Raw genomic sequence first — 17423 nt, 5'->3', positions numbered from 1 at the left:
TGCATTATATTATGATTTGTTAGAAATACTGTTTAAACAATGTATAATATTAAAGTAGAAGTATATAAACGACGCGTAACTTATTCGTTGTACAAGTCATGAAGAAATGGTACCAGGACGTGCATATTATTAAATTCGAAATTATTATTAAACTTAATATCATTTCGTAGATTCAAATTATGTTCCCTAAACGTTTCGGAAGACATACAAGTGAATTCATTGAAGAAACAAGAACCGAAAGGGAAATACGAAAATACATCTCTTTATCGTCTATTCTTTCCGATAAATCAAATCAGCCGTTATCTTCTAAATAAATCAATATCTGCTTATTGAAAAAGCGACTACATTTCGTTTATACTTTCAACTACTGTTCAATAATTTGCACACCTCGTACGTCTCTATCTAATCAACAAAAATTTTAGTCTAAAAAGATTTTTTTTAGATATAAAGATTCTTATATACTCCATTAAATTATGCGCTCGTATTAATCCTAAACAATCCACGGAAATAAAGTATTTGCTCAAGTATACAACATCGAATAGCGATCAGATCTCTAGGTTTGTATGTACAAACGTTTCACATTTTTGGCAACAAATTCTATATTAATCAGTAACTACTTACGGAATTGTCTTTAATCTATTTTGGTAATTCAATGGGTTTAGTTTTATAGCTATTTTATAAATGTAACGTCTAGACCAACTACATAAACTCTATGCATCAATAATGTCATAGTCCGGTACCGATTACACAGTACCGTGTCCCTACAATTATTGGATTGTTGCACGTAAAACACTGTTTTCCTTTTTTCCTTTAAACTTAGATCACAAACATACATAGTGTTTGAAAAATTCTCTTATAAGATAATGCGATTACATTAATATAATTAGCTTCCGTGATGTCGCTAAACGGCGAATGTTCATTTAAATCTACATTTCAGAGGTTAATTTTAAAAGTCACGAACGAGAAAGAAACGTTATTCCTACTTCATTAAGACTAAGCACTAAACGCGTAAATATCATCTGCAGTTGAGATTATTATAGCGGAAAAGGCAGCATGTCTCAAAAACTGTTCACGTGCATCAACCCAATTGAAAAAAGAGAAACAAAATAATTATTTTTAGTGCCAGCTGTAGGTACACTACTGGATAGTATTAAGTATATAAAAACAGATATACGTATAAAATTGTTGTTCTTCCAAAGACATCTTGCTAGACCATACTATCATGTCGAAAACGTGTCGGTTAAATAGTAAAACTTCTTGTTATTAACAGAGTTAATGCTATTTTGTCACGTTTCTCGTATCACATAAACGATATATAAGTATATCCGCTAAGAATAATTTACAATCTTTCATACACACGTCTGCTAAACTTTCCGAGTTTAAAAATTCCGTTCACGTTCTATCGCGGGAGAAACATTCCTTTGAAATATAAAATCTCGTTTCACGTTTATCTCGTGGAAATTCGGGAGGAAACCGGGAAGGAAGAAACATTTAATATATCAACAGTTTATCACTGGATAGCACAATTTCATGAGTAAGCAAAATATAATTTACTTGTTCCTTTGTCTCCTTTCTTTTCTTTTTTTTCCAAAAGGATCTGAGAAAGTCTCTTGGTTCGTTCAAATACGAATACAAAAAGGTGAAATTAGCAAGATATAAAATTGCTTTTGTTGCGCAGTGATCAAATGGTACAGAGAGACAATCTGTTTCAATAATTCTTAACTCTCTCTCTCTCTCTCGCTCGCTCGCTCTGTCTCTTTTTCTCTTTCATTCTCGCTCTCTCTCTCTCTCTCTCTCTCTCTCTCTCGCTCTCTCTCTCTCTCTCTCTCTCTCCCTCTCACTCTCACTCTCGCTCTCTCTTTCGCTCTATCGATTATTACAGCACAGAACTTTCAAAGTTCAATCTTCATATACTTACCTCTTTAATCAACTTTGTTACCCTGCAAGGAACTGAAAGACGACATTTTCGATGCGCTCCTCTCCTTCTTCTCTTTGCGTTGTAGCAAGCTCTTTACATTCTGCAAATAAGACTTGCTCGTTCTTAAACCTCATTCCGGCGGCTGTGACGTGTTGTTACTTTCATTTCTTCGTTGCAGTCGTTCTGGGTGAGAGCACGCCAATTGGCTGAAATCGCGGACAACGTCGTTGAAAGTCTCATCGCCGCTGATCCCGATCTCTGAATTTTTCATTTCCTCGTTTAGGAGACCGAGACGTAATCTGTAACAGAAATCAAATGTATCTTGCTCGCAGGAGAATTAAGAAAAAAATTAGCGAATTATACACTCACAAAGTAACAATATCCGCGTTAGCTTCTTTCACGGCTAGCGACAAAGGTTTCACGCCAGTTTCGTCCTCAATGTGTTGGTTCGCGCGATGCTTCAAGAGTAAACAGACCTGGGCAGTATGACCTAAAATTTTCATATGGAAAGAAGGTGAATGCTAATTTATTTTTTACAATATAATCCAGACACGGTGACTCTTTATCTACAAATAATTTCTTCTTAGCGCATAATTTAGTTGTGTATCTCGCGTACCTAACTCTGTGGCCAAGTACAGTGCTGTTTTCCCGCCGCCGTCCTGACAGTTGATGCGCGCTCCATTAAGAATGAGATACTCGCAAGCCATCACAGATCCCTAAATTAAAATGGAAAAGAAAGAATATAACATATTCATAATATTCATACGATCAGAAGAATCGGCGTTCCAATACTTACGCTTATAATAGCTTGATGCAAAGCGTTGCGTCCTCTATCATTGACATTTGACCAGGACTTATCAGCACCAGCCGCGAATGCTGCACACATCACGGGAAGATTGTGCGCAGCTGCGGCTTTGTAAAGCAGCATCTCAGGATGCAGATTCTCGATATCCTCCTCGTCGGTGAACTCTTCGTCCTCGCCGACAGTCGAGTCCTGGTCCGAACTTAATTCTAAGCTATTATCAATCGTTGGCTTTGGTAAATCGCATCCAAACATCAGCACATCGGTCTCCATCTTTTTTGTACAATGCTTCTCGGTCCCGATATCCTTATTCTCTAAGACGTCTTTCGCGTCGGAATTCTCTGGGGTTAAGGACACTTCGCTTTTCAGTGATAAACTATTCTCCGAGTTGGATATTGTATTGTCTTCCACGGAAGAGTCAAGCTTACGTTCGTTATCAATGTTCGATTCTGTTGTACTACTATCGACGGTTTTGCTCTCGCTTATCTCGCTACGGGGTCGCACTAATATCTTCCCGTACAAGGTGGACTCGTTCTTCAGATCTAGATTCATACTGTCGTCGGAGCTCAAGGAACTTCTCTCTGTCTTCTTCGCTTTGTCCATGGAACTGAGACTCTCGATCGACGTGTGCTTGCTGTCGTCCGAACTTATGGAATGTTGGCCTTCTTTCACGGAAGATAACGTCGTTGTTTTGTTGCGATTCAGACTGTCGATTTTGTCGCAGCTGCGCGGTCTGCGACGCAGTTTGCGGACACTCCACTTCCGGAAATGTACTTTGTCATGGTTCGCGAATTGTCCTGATGATATTATGTTGTTCAACGGCTTCACAAGTTTGCGATCTACGTACTTCGCTCTTATCCAAGCTTCACGGATGTTGCTGGCGATTAAAGGGAAATGGATAAATTAAGATGTATTGTTTTTCTTTATTGTTAATCAGGCTCGTTACTTACCCAGTGCAGTTTGGCGTAGCTTTAACTATATCGGAAGGGACTGGCAGAGCTTCGTAGATATTATTCACTACAGTATTTCCTAATTCTGCCATTACTTTCAGTACCTCTGGTACCCAATCGTCTAACGTTAGAGAACGTACTTTGCTATAGTGAACACCTAAGCTTCTATGTACTCCGGAACACTCTGAACAATCAAAAAGAAATGTTTAAAGAACATTTGAATATTTTTTACTTTGAGGGGTATAGAAAAATGACACACCTATACAAAGTGTGATTCCAAGGTTGATACTGGCCCACCTTGGATTAGCAGCACCACAATCACAGCAGATATCATTACCAGGAATCTTTAAGATTTGTTCCCAAACCCTGTGTTGAAGATTAGGTATTATAAATTGTTTGTGCTATACCACTTGTCAAATGTAATAAAGAAGCAAGTTTTCTTTTACCACGATTTAGGTTTTGACTGTCTATTTGATCCTCTAATATTTTGTAATTGCAATTCTCTTTGAATAGCAGCACCAATCGCTTGCTGCATGGCAGTTACCCATGCTAAATAAGCTTCTTCACTATCAGCTTGCAAAATGTGACTTCTGTGAATTAATTATCTTGGTTTTTAAATGTAAAAACGTGAGTGAATACTTAAGATTATACCTATCAAGGTAAGTCACTCACTTTGCAGGACTTAATACTCCGAAACAGTTTCTTCTATCACAGTCTACTACTGGTTTAACAGTACAAAGACGAAGATCTTCTTCCATGACTGTATAGTCACTGTCACCAGTTCTTTTTTTGTATACCAGTTGTTGATCTTTCAAACAAAACCATCTTCTGTTCCACGTTTTAAACGCATTGGTAGTTCGTTTAAACAAATAGCCTTCCATTCTAGGATTACCGGGCGTTGGAGAGGGTATTAAGTCTCTATTTGTAACATAAATATGCCGATTTTCCATTTCTTTCTCAAGTTTCACAGAATCAGTCCTCATTTTAATTAAGTTTTCGCCAAGATCTTTTAAAAATGGATCTAAATCTTGTGCCAGATCGCTACCTTGATGATAGTATGTGATACAGGCATTCATATAATTAAGTAATGTACCTAATATTTCATGCCGTTTACGTGCCTGTATCATTGTTAATGAATGAATGTAATCTAGAGCTGTATGTCGAAAACATGATCGAGTGGCTGATAAAATATTGGAAGTTTCTTCGTATTCTGCAGGTCTAGTCTTTGGAACTTGTGAATTTTTATTTAAAGCTATATCTAGGTCAGCAGAAATTTTCTCAAAGTAATGACGTGACTCTTTCACCCTTTTGATGTCACTGTTAAAACATTAGAAATGTTACACATACATCTGAGCCTACAAATAATAATTACAATGGCATGCAATATTATTTGTTCTAGGCACTCAACCTATCTTACCTTTTTATGAATGAATTAAGATCTTTAATTACAGTCCTAGACGCTTGATCTAGCAAAATAGTATGAAACTTGTTCATTTCTTGCAAAGCATGGATTAATTTATTTAAGAAGGCCATTATCTCTGAATCATCATTAAAGTATAGAGATAATTCCCAAAGACTATTGGCAAATTGGCTATGAAAAGAAATACAGGTATTTAATTTCTTTTGTATGGATCAATTGGGCCACAGGAAAAAATTTGTTAAATTAACATATTTTAAAAAATTCTACATTCATTATTATATAATCACACGATTACTGCTCCTACGAATTTTGAATAATATCATTGTTCATTACATGAAACTGAGTATCACAGGTATGAGTCACTCCCAACAGAGCTGTAATTCATACATGCTACTACATGGTTTCCTTTATTGCTTAGAATCTCCCCTCCTCTTTATAGGGAGCAGAATCATTTAAAACAATCAACATATTTTTCCAGTTACTCAGTTCATTGAACCAATTAATCATTTCCATACTCATGATAAATTCCAATTCCGACAACTTCTCAGAACTTACCTTTGCTGCCCTATAAAAACTTTCCCAGTGTCAATCATTTGGCTACAGTTTTTCAACACCTACAAAAAGAACGCATCGAAATGTAAAGAAATAAATAAATAATGTTATTCAATACAACACCAGAAACTTCGAAAAATCACTGGTGACAGTTTGTGAATGTTAACATTTAAAATCTGTCGCGGAGAACGACGCCGATAGATAACGTTAACAGTCGCATATAGAAATTTAATGCAACCTGTTTGCAGCAATACCTTGTCTAATTTTTGTTCTAATAGATCAACATTTGTCTCTACATCCTCGATGCACGATCTGTAGGAAGAAAGGATAAAGGCATTAAAAAATTTTTCTCGGGCACAACCTGCTCGAATAATGAATCGAACGCGGTGCATTCAACAGCTTAGTCATAGTAAACAATGTGTGCACAGCGCGACGGAATAAAACGGCTGCTAAAACGGCAGTGTTAGAGAGAGAGCTGAAGATTAACCAATTCTCACCGAAACTTTGGCGTGTCTCGCAAACATTCCTCGAACTCGATTAAAGGCTTCATTTTATGCTATTCGTTTCCACGGAATTTTCAAGCGCAATCTCGTCCGACGAACTGCACTCTTGAAATAATTCCGTTCACTGTTTCCCATCAAACGGCACGATCATTTGGAAATACCATTAACATAAACCGTTCGCATTCGCGCACGAACACACACGTTCCCCTCTCTACTGTCAAATGGATATAACCCTTTGAAGTTGTTTCTGGATTCAACACGGTGCATCCCAGTGCAGGCAACATTCGCGCGACATCCGACGGGCGAGAACTTCAGAAAGAACTTATTGATTCGGGGGAAATACGTTTCGACTGTCACGGTTTTCTTCCAATAATTTTGCACGATGCTTTTTCGGTGTTCCTCGTGCCATTCGTCGACGACCAGTAATACGCCAACTTAAGAGTTCCGTTTCTTCCTCGTGGTAGAACTTATATCATTGTATTTGCATAGTTGCGCACACCTGAAGGCATATTCAGTAGAAAAGGCTATTTCGTATTTGTAAACACCGAACGGAGTAAGTTGCAATTATATAATAATAAATTTGCGCAACAAATTCCATTCTCCCAGCATTAGTTGCTATATTGTTGTTCGCGGTGTGTTTGTGTGAAGGATATATAACTTCTAGTCATTTCTCTAATCTGTCTTATAGTTATTCGATGAGAAAAGGCCCTCTAGAGTAATGCTGATTTTTTATTAATGTTTCACAATTAATACCGTATAATGTTGGAGTCTAACGATTGTCTTGTTAAGTATGAATTTCCTATGGAGAGTATAATTGGTAAGATATTAACAAAAATCAGTGTTAACTCTCGAGAGACCTTTCCCTGTATGTTTTTTTAATATTCTAATAAATTGTTTTGACGCATTGTGTCTTAGTTTCATTATGCAATATATTTCCCTTATTCATCCATTAGACGATAGAAAGATTTCTTTATTAGTGTGTCTTTGTACGATAGGACCAAAATGACTGGTGGAACTACCACTGAAAAGTCTGCTAATAACCCTTTAGAGCAGTTTGTGTTGCTTGCGAAAACTGCGAAAGGGGCAGCTGCTATAGAACTGATAAAGCAAGCTGTAGAAACACCAGGTGTCCATGTCTTCGGGGAATTATTAGATATGCCCAATATCAAAGAGCTAGAGAGCGGTCCATATGTTCAATATTGGAATACTTTGAATTTATTTGCTTATGGTACCTACAAAGAATATTTGGAGAACAAAGATAAAGTTTTGGAATTAACGCCCACGCAAAAGAAGAAACTGCAGCATTTAACAATTGTAACTCTTGCTACAAAGTCCAGGTGTATACCATATTCTGTACTTCTGGAGGAGCTAGATATAAAGAATGTTAGAGATTTAGAGGATTTAATAATTGAAGCCATTTATGCTGACATCATACACGGCAAACTAGATCAAAAGAATTCACAGTTAGAGGTAGATTATGCTGGTTTAGGAAGAGATGTTAGACCAGCTGATACAGGAGTGGTAGCTGAAACATTGGCTGCTTGGGGTGAAGCTTGTGATACAGTGTTAGCGTGTATTGAAGACCAAGTTACCAGGGCCAATCTTGAAAAACAGAAAGCCACTACTCACAAGGAAAGAATACAAAGAGACGTAAGTATTTTGAGGATAAACGTCTACAAATGAAGTAACATTCTTTCTTATGGATATTTCACTTTTTGGTAGATCGCAGACATAAAGAAATCCTTAGCTGCACAAGCTGGAGGAGGCGGTGTGCAGGAAGCTGATATGGCTGGAGGTAGTTCAGGAGCAGGAGGAAATGAATCCGGTAGAGAAGCTTTATCAGTTCCACCAGACCTAAAGAAGAAACAACTAAAGATCAAAGGTATGAAAAGCAGTGGTAAGTACTCGAGGACATAACTTTAGTATCTCCTGTTCCAAACAAAAATGTATTCCATTGACAGGAATTATAGCGTGTCACGCAGAATTCATATTCATCGATACGTAAAATTCTTGCAATCCTAAAATATAAATCAACAAATACTATAACGATCGAAAAGAAATGTTTTCATTTCGAAAAAGAGAATGAATTTTGCAAACACAGTTAAATTATTGTAGCATACAAATTACTGTTATCTTTGTTTAAGTGTTTCCTTGTATTAAATTTATAAAATTTTAAACTTGCATTTAAGTGCACTTGTAAATACTAAAAGGGAGAGAGAAATAAGCATACGAAGTATGAACATTTTTTCTTACTTGAGTGCACTTGTACTTGACCAACAACAGAATTTAATTTTCTAGAGGATGAATCGTACAAAAAGAAGTTACTCTTTTTTTTATTTTTTTTTCGTATAGAATAGTCTGTTCTGTCACAAGCTACAGAATATTCTATACAAAAAAAAAAAATGTATAAATCGTTCTCGGAGTTGGGTACATTTGATTTTATTCAAATATTTACATTAACAAACATCTCTTCGAATGCTACCCAACTCTTACCAATTTTTGGTAAACAAGTGCATGGAAATGGGTAGCTTAGGTTCCTAAAAGAAATAAAGTCTGCAAACCTGCATTTTCACAGTATATTTTGCAAAAATTACAATATGCAGAGCGATATATATATATATACATATATTTTTGTTTAGACGATTTTTATTAACAGGAAAACGTTACTCGATCGTTAATTGTTAAGCAGTGTACATACGAGAATCTAGTTAAAATAGAATTATTAAATCGTATTGCTCCATTTGTTACAAAAATTGATTGTCAGCGACTCGTAACAAGTTGTAAACGTAGAGTCCACATATGATCGACAACTCAAAAAAACAAAAGACGATAAGATTTAACACGTTTTTTTCTATGGAGACGAAAGGGACATAAATATGGGTAATTTTTATAAATAAGCTTCCGAGTTTTGTAACGCAGCACTGTGCGAGAGTTAACAGTCAGACCAAAGATTTTATACTTTGCGTTGTGAGGTGTATGAGTAGGTATTCGATAGCTCTTACAGTCAGGTTCGTGGTTGTAAATAAATGCATCGTTTGTCATTGTGTTTGTACTTGTGTTATTGTTCACTGATAACGTGGTGTACAGAGTGTTGCAATTCACTCGGTCGTTGAAAAATTAAACGACTTTTAATTGCCAGAAGAATATCTTTGAAGCTCGCAGCTATGAAGTTCATCGTGAAGTGATGAAATCTTAGATTCCAAACTAGTCAGACAAATTATTCTTAAAGATTTCCTTTCAACGTTCAAAATTGTGGAAGACACTTCGCGTGACCGGGCAATTTGAGACACCCTGTATACATCCGATAAAACGAATCGTGTCTTGAGCAGTATTCATCCTTTCTTCATCGTTTGCGTTGAACCGTTCTTTCTTCCGTTCTATTCTTTCCAAAAAAACAAAAAAAAAAGAACGACACGCTTATCCACGAGAGAGTGAGAGAGGGTGCAGCGAGAGAGCAAACTGTAACTAGTCGGATCGAACGTTGTTAACAAAGTAAAAGTATAAAGGGGACAAAAAGAAAAGAAGGGGGAAAGGAAAGTTGTATGCTTAGCGAATGAAGAATGTCGGGTCGAATTTGAAAGCGTTGTAATTGCTAATGGGAATAAAAGGATAATTTATTTTAGCGAGGCTTTTTCTATTTTTCCGCACCCTTGAACGCCTCTCCTTGCTTCGTCCGGAAATCATTAGGATTAATTAGGATTGCAGTCTCGTCTATTAGCGTAGAAGTTCATAATACAGTTTACAATATTAGGCTATATTATTTCAAGCTGAATAGCTCGAGTACTCGAGTAATACGTGCTAACGAAACAATACGTCTAATTCGATTCGTGATCGTCTGTATCGTTATCATTTGTAATCGAGATGAAATTCTTTGGAATAACTACACAAGAGAAAGAACGTTCAGATCATCGACGGTGATCGAGACACCCACGTTCTATGTTAATATTAATTACGTTCATTACAGTTTCGTTACTAGTTACTAATATTAATTACAGTTTTATTGTTAACCATTAATAGTCATTTATAATATTAATTACAATTTTACTATTAATCACTAATATTAAATATTTGATAATGTACACGTGTATCCATATGTTCTATGAATATATCTGTTGAGACACGAATCACAAATGATAGTGCCTAATCGGGATTTTCAGGATCCACTAATCCGGTAAGGCACCTCGACGACGATCCGATCTTGAAATGAGAGGTCGGTCTTAGATGAAATCTTGTGGGCATATCACCAACTCGGTCGGATTGTTCTGTCTCTGTTCCTGAGTGTGGTACCGGCGTGCGGCAGCATCGTATCCTCTGTATATTTTGTACTTTTTTGAGAAATAAAATGCATCCCGAAACATGTCTGACGCTTATTATACAAGGTGCACTTCGTTGCGCGTGAACGAGGTATGAAAATAAAATGATCTACGGCAGGGTACACTTTTCTTCTATTCAATAGTATTACCGAGCAACCAGACTGATTAATTGATACGTTAATTAAGGAGTCGAAATCACTGTATTTGCTGCAATATATTCTGATAACGAGTAATGACACTCATTACAGTATCCTTTCCCTATGATCACGTTAATAGAAACTAAGCCAATCGTGCGATTGGCAAGACGTGTTCACTGCTCTCTATAATCGCGTAACGTGACTGTAACGAGGGAATACTGTATATATTGTATATTAATGTAATTTTATGAAACATACACCAGCGTTCACATGTTTGGAGAATTTTTCAATGTTTAACCCTTTGCCTTATGATTTCTCTTTTAACCGTGATCGATGGAACCACTTTGTCACCGATGATTTATTGAATGAATCAGACAATTCTGGGCACATTCTATACGTACGTTCATCATAAAGTATAATAATAATTGATAAGAGTAATATTTAATTTGAATCTGAAAAGACTCGAGTAATATCTGTTTCCTCAATTCTGTTTGAAATCATCACCACGAGTCTCGATGTTACGGGGCAAGGGGTTAATGAACTTTCGACCTGAAAAGTATTCGCAATTCGATCATCGATTGCAATCGTTTATGCAGAGTCACAGTATTCGTTGAAGTCCTAGAAGCTAGATTTTATTATATTCCATCGTTGTCTGTGTCTTATTGTTTCGCAACTGTGTGAATATGAAATTTCTCTTTCGCGTGTGTCGTTTAAACAACGAATGATTGTACATTTATAGCGTATACCATGTATAGCGAAGTGTTCAATAAAATCTAACGAGGCCTTCTAGCTTATTTAAAACCTGACGCAGCCCTTCAGCGGAACAAAAACGTCTTTCCTTTAATTAGTCCACGGATACACGGACCAGTAGCGTTCCAAGCAAAATGAACATTTATTCCGTCACGAAGTAATTAAACCTAGGAATCGGTGAGGATCAATAACACCGCAGGCTCAATTACTTTTACGATTCATTTTATTTTTACTGTTTTTTTGTGTCGTTTATTGTTGTCCCTTTTAATGAATACATCGTAATACCATTTATACTTGTGTTCCTACCTTAGCGTTCGCAAGTATTTAAAATATGCTTAGACCGTAACAGTTTGAACGTGGTTTTTGTTTTAAGATTCTTGACATTGTCATTGCATTGCATCATTTGTTTATCCTTTTCCCCGTAATTAATTTATCGGCGCTCGTCGGTCGCTCGTCCCGTCTCGCAACCTCAACGCTTCCGCCGAGCGTTACGACTAAATTGGTTCCGTATGAACTAATCTTTTCATCTTTGCGTTTCGCGTATATATATGTACAATCGTACTCTTAAATAATATATATATATACACACACCTTGCCTTACAATTATCGTTTGAAAACGGTTAATCGGATGTTCGTATCCGCGCCGTTCCGGCCAGCCAATTATCGCCGCGAACGAAAGAGGAATTTAACGGCCGTGGATTCTTAAACGTTTAACATCGAAATTTTACACTTACTTTTCCGTTTCATGTAACGATCGCAAAATTCAACGAAACGAATTCGATCACCGGCCATTGAGCGATGGATACCGGGCTCATTTGCATCCAAAGTCTGGCGGGATCTCGAACTACGAACCTTTAGAAAATCAACGTTCCTCTATTCGAGTACACAGGATGATTCTAAGTCAGCGTCGACTTCGTATCGCAACAATCGGTTGTGACAGATGATCGACGATTCAGCTTCTCCGTTGGTTTAGGGACGCGAAAGGTCCGCGAATGTCACTGTAGAATCATCTTGCATAAACGTATTTTCACATCGGAGAACACTAGACACTGGTTAACGAACAAATTATGCTGACAAGATCGAACATACACGGTCTTTTAGTGACTATCGCTACAAATCAAGTGTCTACGTATAGAGTACAGTGGGATATGTGTATCGTTTGTGCTTACAGTCACGAGTCTACGAAAACAATTTACAAGTTCTTCCCGTTCACCTATGTACAACAGACACTACGGAACAATTATCGTTCGTCCATACAAATTTCAACGGTTAAAATTAGAGCGGTTATAGTTCTCTTTTTCTTTTTTTCTTCATTTTACGAGAGAAACGTCTCGAAACGCGCAACGGGCTGCGACGCTTCGGTTCTACGTGTAGCAATTCCTATAGTCTGCAGAGAGGATTCGAAAAGAAGGAAAAAGGTTTTCCTAATAGTCCTACTGGATCAAGTGTTTAGTCACACCTCGAAATCGTTTAAGCGAGTTTAGAGTATCGGTTACGTGTACGTTTTCAACTTTCCTCTTGAGGTCTCTTACGTTTCGAATATCGTTAAATATTTACAGAGAATCGTAGTCTATGTACAGGGAAGTCGCGCGATAGGATTATCGTTCGTCTGAAGTTTCCTTTCTCGTCTCTTCTTTCTTTTCTTTTTCTTCTTTTTTTTTTACAAAAATTACAGATACCGTTGGGTCGCCACATTTTGATTTTCCTCCGTTCCGCTCCGTCCTCGTTCGGCGCAATTACTCTTTATTTGGCAACGATCCGGCTAACTTTCGAGTATCTTGCTCGCACGGTTTGTTCGTTTATTCGTTTCTTCGAACGACCGTTCAGACTGTATTTACATTCGTTTCATGTTGACTATTAATTTAGCGAGACGCGCGTGAACGTGCACCGTGAAAATGGTCGTGTATGTACAAAAGAGATTTATATACGCAATCCGCGTGATTATTCCACGCATTATGCTATGATCACAGAGGAAACCAGAGCAGTTCTTAACATGCGAGTTAATAATTAATTAAAGTCGATGATTATGCTTCACCTTGGCGAACGGTGAGATTTATTCGATATTTTCAGCGTCATTGTGGTCTCGTGTGTTCATCGGGTTGCTTCGGGTTCAATTGCAAATTTCAGTACAGCGTGATGGATCATTTCGTTATTCGGCTGAAAAGCTCCGAGTTTAAACGAATAAAAATATTCCTCATCGTTCATCGAGGATAAATGAAATAAAAGTAATATTTCAGTTACCAAGCCGCAATGATACGTAGAGATTTATTTTTAAAACGTTATATTTCCAACAATGCCGTGTACCAATGTAACGAACAATAAATCATGATTTGAATCATTTTGAAAATAATTTTCATCCTCGTGGCTTAATGGAGTACCGTCGAGTCTTTTATATATATCAGATCTCACGAATTTCAAGCTGCGGAATTTTCACGTTTACAGCATATTCCGATAAATTTGTATACTATACTTCATTGAACACAATTAAACGCGAAGAATAAATTTCTACTCGATCTCTTTGTTACAGATCGCCTCGGAACAGCTCGGACTCGTATGAACGCCCGCAGACGAACGAGTTCCGGAAGTACGAGGACTCGCATCGCGATGTCGTCTTAAACGCAACACTCCATCAAACTTGGTAACGTCTCCTATAATACTCATGACACACGATAACACAATTTCCAGGGGTGTGCGAACCATCAGACCGAACCTGTTTTCTCTCAAAATTGGCTAGTGTTTTACAGAAACATTCGCATGTTTCCTCGATTCCTCTTATAATATACTTCTATTGCTTCGTACAATGAATAACAGCTTCACAAAAGATTCGTTACAGCTTAACCCACGGAACATTAACGACCATCGGAAATCAAACAACGCTCGTCGAAGAACAGAAAACACATTACAAACGTATAAAATTATTAAAGTTATTATCACCCCTTATCCTTCCCTCCGACTCGTGCCCAGTGATTCGCAGACCCTCGACACTTCCGGCAAAAGCTTAAACAACGCGAGCGTACATTGGAATAAACGAAACGCGTTCGCGTTCCTCGCGTACGTCGCCTCGCCTCGATGTGCAGTCAGTCGTATTTACAAAAATCTCGATAAGAATTGATTCACGTTTAAACAACTACGGGCTTCTTCGATATCGGCTTCAGATTCGCGGTCAAAATGGCGGACTCGGGGGAGGGTTGCTGCTATAAGGAGACGTCTGCCTGGTTCACCGGCCCGTTGCCTATCCTCGCGTTGTTGTTCAATTGTTTCGTTGTGCTCGTGTTCTCCTTGGTCGTCGTCGTCGGATTCTCCTTTGGATCCTTGTTGCTCAACGCGCCGCTCTGCTCCTTCTCGTTGCCGGAAGTCTGCGTCGATCTCGAGACCACCGTGGGCGCCGGTTTCCCGTTCTTCTGATCTTTCACCTCGAGCTCGTAATCTACGGGGGAAAAGTCTTGCTTAATCGACAAATAATGACACGTCCCCCACGGCCGCGGTGGCTTTGATTATTATTTAAAAAAAGTCTCTTTAGAGACATCCGAGGGGCAGTTTAGCGCAGATGTTCCGACGATCTTGTCGCGCGTCAGGCGCGCCGGAATCGTCCCTTGCTCGTTCCCCCGCGGAACGTTTAATTAAAAACTTCGGCTACGAGGCTGGCTAAAACAGAATGGCTGCCAGCGAACTGAATACAAAAACACGCGAGGCAACATGGAGCCGAAAGGTGAACGCGGTTTCCTTCGCGTTGCTCGTTAGTCGAATTAGAAAGCGCTGTTAACGAATATTGTTGAAACGCGAGTGAAAATGCGAATGTCTTTTTTTCGACAGCGTTTCGGGGAAACGTTGCTAACGGTTTTTGCTTGGGATTTTTTGTTGGTTCTTTGCTATTTTGGGATTTGGGCGTTGTCACCTAAGTTGCCTTGTTTACCGTTCCGTGCGTTGTTGATGTTATTTCGATTTTACCGTTTCAGCGTTTAACAGCTACATTGTCACTCGAAAGATCGATATCTATTATTTTAACAATTTTTAAGTTTCATCGAGTGATGCAATTCTTACGAATGTTCACTGAAAATTTCATTCAGTATTAACGTCGACGGATTCTCATCGCTTAAGGATTGTCGGTACTGAACTATCAACCCTTTGCACTCGAGAATATTTTTCTCAACAAGTATTCATTATTTTCTGGTAAGATATCAATAATACTTTTACAACTGACATCGACACATGGAACATCGAAATAAAATAGTTTTGTCACTTAATTTATGCAGGGTATTTCTTTGTGTCGACACACTATATAAAGTTTAATATCGAATCTGAAATTTTATCATTTTCTTGGGTCGAATCCAGCGGCGACTGAAAGGCGCCTCTCGAGTGCAAAGGGTTAAAATTTTCAACCGTTCCTAAAATATTGCAAAGGGAACTCGAGAATAATTGACGGCCACTTACACTCGCTCTGCGTCGAGCAATCGATGGTGCTGATAATGTGCTTCTTGACAGCCTTGTTTTGATCGCACGTGGCCGCTGTCAGTGTGATCGGCGCTATCATGCTCGAGGCATTTGTCGCCGTCACCGCGGAGCTTTTGGTCGTGCTGTATCTCGTCGGCATCATGCTCTGACGAACGTTCCTCTCCGGCCGGATCAGAATGATGTACAACTGTCGTGCGAAAAAATACGGGGATCGTTTCACTGAGGAAGCTCAACCCCCCACGGCCGCTAAATTGAATTCCGGTGAGTTACCTTCGGACTGAAGAGACACGCTATAGTCACGGACGCGGAGAGACTGATAGTCACCGACATCGAAGTGATTCTCAGCGCTACATTGTTCCCCGTGCCGAAGTACAGGGGCACGAACGCCAGCCATATCACGCACGTGGTGTACATTGTGAAACCTGAGCGAAAGACGATGGAATTTTCAAGATGATGGAATCTCCAGGACGACTATTCGCGAAACGAAGTTTTTTTGTGGAAAATATATCGAGAGATGAAGAAGGGGTGGAACGTGGATGAGTTTAGAGAATGCTGGAAAATAGGGAAAATGGAGTGACTGGGAAAAAGTGAAGGTTGAAAGGGATTTCTACGTTTGATGATCGTTTGAAGGACTTTAGGTATATTAGTTCTTTAGTCGAGGGACAGTGAAATATCTCTGTTGCTTTCGGTGGAAAGAGAACATTGTTATTTTGATGAGGTCTTCTATAACTCTGGACAGAGGAGATCTCTTTCTGCTTAACTCGTCGCGAATTAGTCTTTGAGTATTGGATATCTGCGTAGGATCTCTTCAACAATGAGTATCAAGTTTAAAGGGGAGAGCAGAAGGAGAGTGATCCTCGGTAGACATCAAAGTTCGAAGTAATTTAATATACTCAGTACGATTCTATGAGACGAGGAACTTAAAGGAGACTGTAGAAGAAAGAGAATACAATTAGAATGCAAGGATACAGAAGAAGATAAAGAATAGCTGGTGACTCTCAGTCACCACATCCTTTGATATAAATTGTTGTAATATTAACCGTTTGAGCTATCTCGTTTCGTTTCAGTTTAGAAACTGAATTACGCTTTTGTATTTTCGTATAAAAATTGTAAGTTGCGAGATCGTTCCGTTTTTCTGTTTCTAAGTAGGTTATAACAAAAATGAAAATAAGTGATTAGGAGAGTAAATAAACTTCATTTGATTTTGGGAACCGATGGCACCTTTTGCCACTCAAACGGTTAAATTTTTCTGGATGAAGTATCTTAACACATTGAATGCCGTGGAATTTTATAAAATACGCAACGTGGAAAGAATGTAATATTAAATCGTTTGATTGGGTTGCATTGTTATTACTGGTAGCATTACTTATAATATAGAAATGTTTTCGAATAATCATGGTTTAACACTAGAACTACCGACCAGTAAAATTGATTGGTCTCTATTTCCTTAAAGAAATTATAAAAATAGATTAATCGAGTTTTCAATCCTCTTATATTCTAGTTTGTATTTATCTAAACCAGTTTATTGAATAATTCTTGAGAAAATCGTCTGTGCCTTTTCTATAATTGAAAAAGTGGGGAAGATCTGGTAATTCTATTGTTAACACTAGATTTATTCACATTTAC

At 38.1% G+C, this 17423-nt stretch overlaps 3 protein-coding genes across 10 annotated transcripts in view; 1 reads left to right on the top strand and 2 right to left on the bottom strand.

The window, feature by feature from the left end:
• Positions 1 to 1526: 1526 nt before the first annotated feature.
• CenB1A (Centaurin beta 1A) lies at positions 1527 to 6376 on the bottom strand. 3 transcript variants are annotated; one of them, XM_031988505.2, is made up of 12 exons: positions 6140 to 6375; positions 5897 to 5954; positions 5646 to 5704; positions 5088 to 5261; positions 4343 to 4987; positions 4117 to 4260; positions 3930 to 4036; positions 3671 to 3854; positions 2715 to 3597; positions 2535 to 2634; positions 2288 to 2408; positions 1527 to 2217 (listed from the first exon to the last, which is right to left on the bottom strand). In XM_031988505.2, exons 1-12 carry the CDS (start codon positions 6190 to 6192, stop codon positions 2049 to 2051), a joined length of 2697 nt encoding a protein of 898 aa, XP_031844365.1. In that variant the 5' UTR covers positions 6193 to 6375; the 3' UTR covers positions 1527 to 2048. The 3 variants fall into 3 exon arrangements, with proteins under 3 accessions (XP_031844365.1, XP_031844366.1, XP_031844367.1); XM_031988506.2 differs by having other exon boundaries at positions 4120 to 4260; XM_031988507.2 differs by lacking the exon at positions 5088 to 5261 and having other exon boundaries at positions 4343 to 4588; positions 6140 to 6376.
• Positions 6377 to 6454: 78 nt separating this feature from the next.
• On the top strand, positions 6455 to 11378 carry CSN7 (COP9 signalosome subunit 7). Of its 5 annotated transcripts, none has more exons than XM_076374037.1 (4): positions 6455 to 6698; positions 7141 to 7795; positions 7868 to 8027; positions 8107 to 9557. In XM_076374037.1, exons 2-4 carry the CDS (start codon positions 7148 to 7150, stop codon positions 8148 to 8150), a joined length of 852 nt encoding a protein of 283 aa, XP_076230152.1. In that variant the 5' UTR covers positions 6455 to 6698; positions 7141 to 7147; the 3' UTR covers positions 8151 to 9557. The 5 variants fall into 5 exon arrangements, with proteins under 5 accessions (XP_076230152.1, XP_031844368.1, XP_031844371.1 ...); XM_031988508.2 differs by lacking the exon at positions 8107 to 9557 and adding an exon at positions 10303 to 11378 and having other exon boundaries at positions 6456 to 6698; positions 7868 to 8042; XM_031988511.2 differs by lacking the exon at positions 8107 to 9557 and adding an exon at positions 10303 to 11378 and having other exon boundaries at positions 6457 to 6698.
• Glurb (metabotropic glutamate receptor B) overlaps positions 11372 to 17423 on the bottom strand; it is a 272556-nt gene continuing 266504 nt past the window's right edge. For both annotated transcript variants that reach the window (XM_031988488.2, XM_031988489.2), the window contains 3 exons: positions 16068 to 16219; positions 15777 to 15984; positions 11372 to 14772 (listed from right to left, as the gene is read on the bottom strand). In XM_031988488.2, coding sequence (XP_031844348.2) covers positions 14540 to 14772; positions 15777 to 15984; positions 16068 to 16219 — 593 coding nt within the window. In that variant the 3' untranslated portion in view covers positions 11372 to 14539. The remainder of the gene's footprint in view (positions 14773 to 15776; positions 15985 to 16067; positions 16220 to 17423) is intronic.

Source organism: Nomia melanderi, chromosome 1 (assembly GCF_051020985.1).
Source record: "Nomia melanderi isolate GNS246 chromosome 1, iyNomMela1, whole genome shotgun sequence".
Taxonomy (NCBI): domain Eukaryota; kingdom Metazoa; phylum Arthropoda; class Insecta; order Hymenoptera; family Halictidae; genus Nomia; species Nomia melanderi.
The sequence above is the reverse complement of the archived record's forward strand: the minus strand, read 5'-3'. Positions and strand labels throughout refer to the sequence as shown.

Coding starts and splice junctions, on each gene's coding strand:
- CenB1A (XM_031988505.2), bottom strand. CDS start 6,192: ATGAAGCCTTTAATCGAGTTCGAGGAATGTTTGCGAGACACGCCAAAG. Junction 4,988..5,087: donor CTTAATTCATTCATAAAAAG/GTAAGATAGGTT, acceptor ATGTTTTAACAG/TGACATCAAAAGGGTGAAAG. Junction 4,037..4,116: donor CAGTCAAAACCTAAATCGTG/GTAAAAGAAAAC, acceptor TCTTCAACACAG/GGTTTGGGAACAAATCTTAA.
- CSN7 (XM_031988508.2), top strand. CDS start 7,148: ATGACTGGTGGAACTACCACTGAAAAGTCTGCTAATAACCCTTTAGAG. Junction 7,796..7,867: donor AGGAAAGAATACAAAGAGAC/GTAAGTATTTTG, acceptor ACTTTTTGGTAG/ATCGCAGACATAAAGAAATC. Junction 8,043..10,302: donor CAAAGGTATGAAAAGCAGTG/GTAAGTACTCGA, acceptor CGGGATTTTCAG/GATCCACTAATCCGGTAAGG.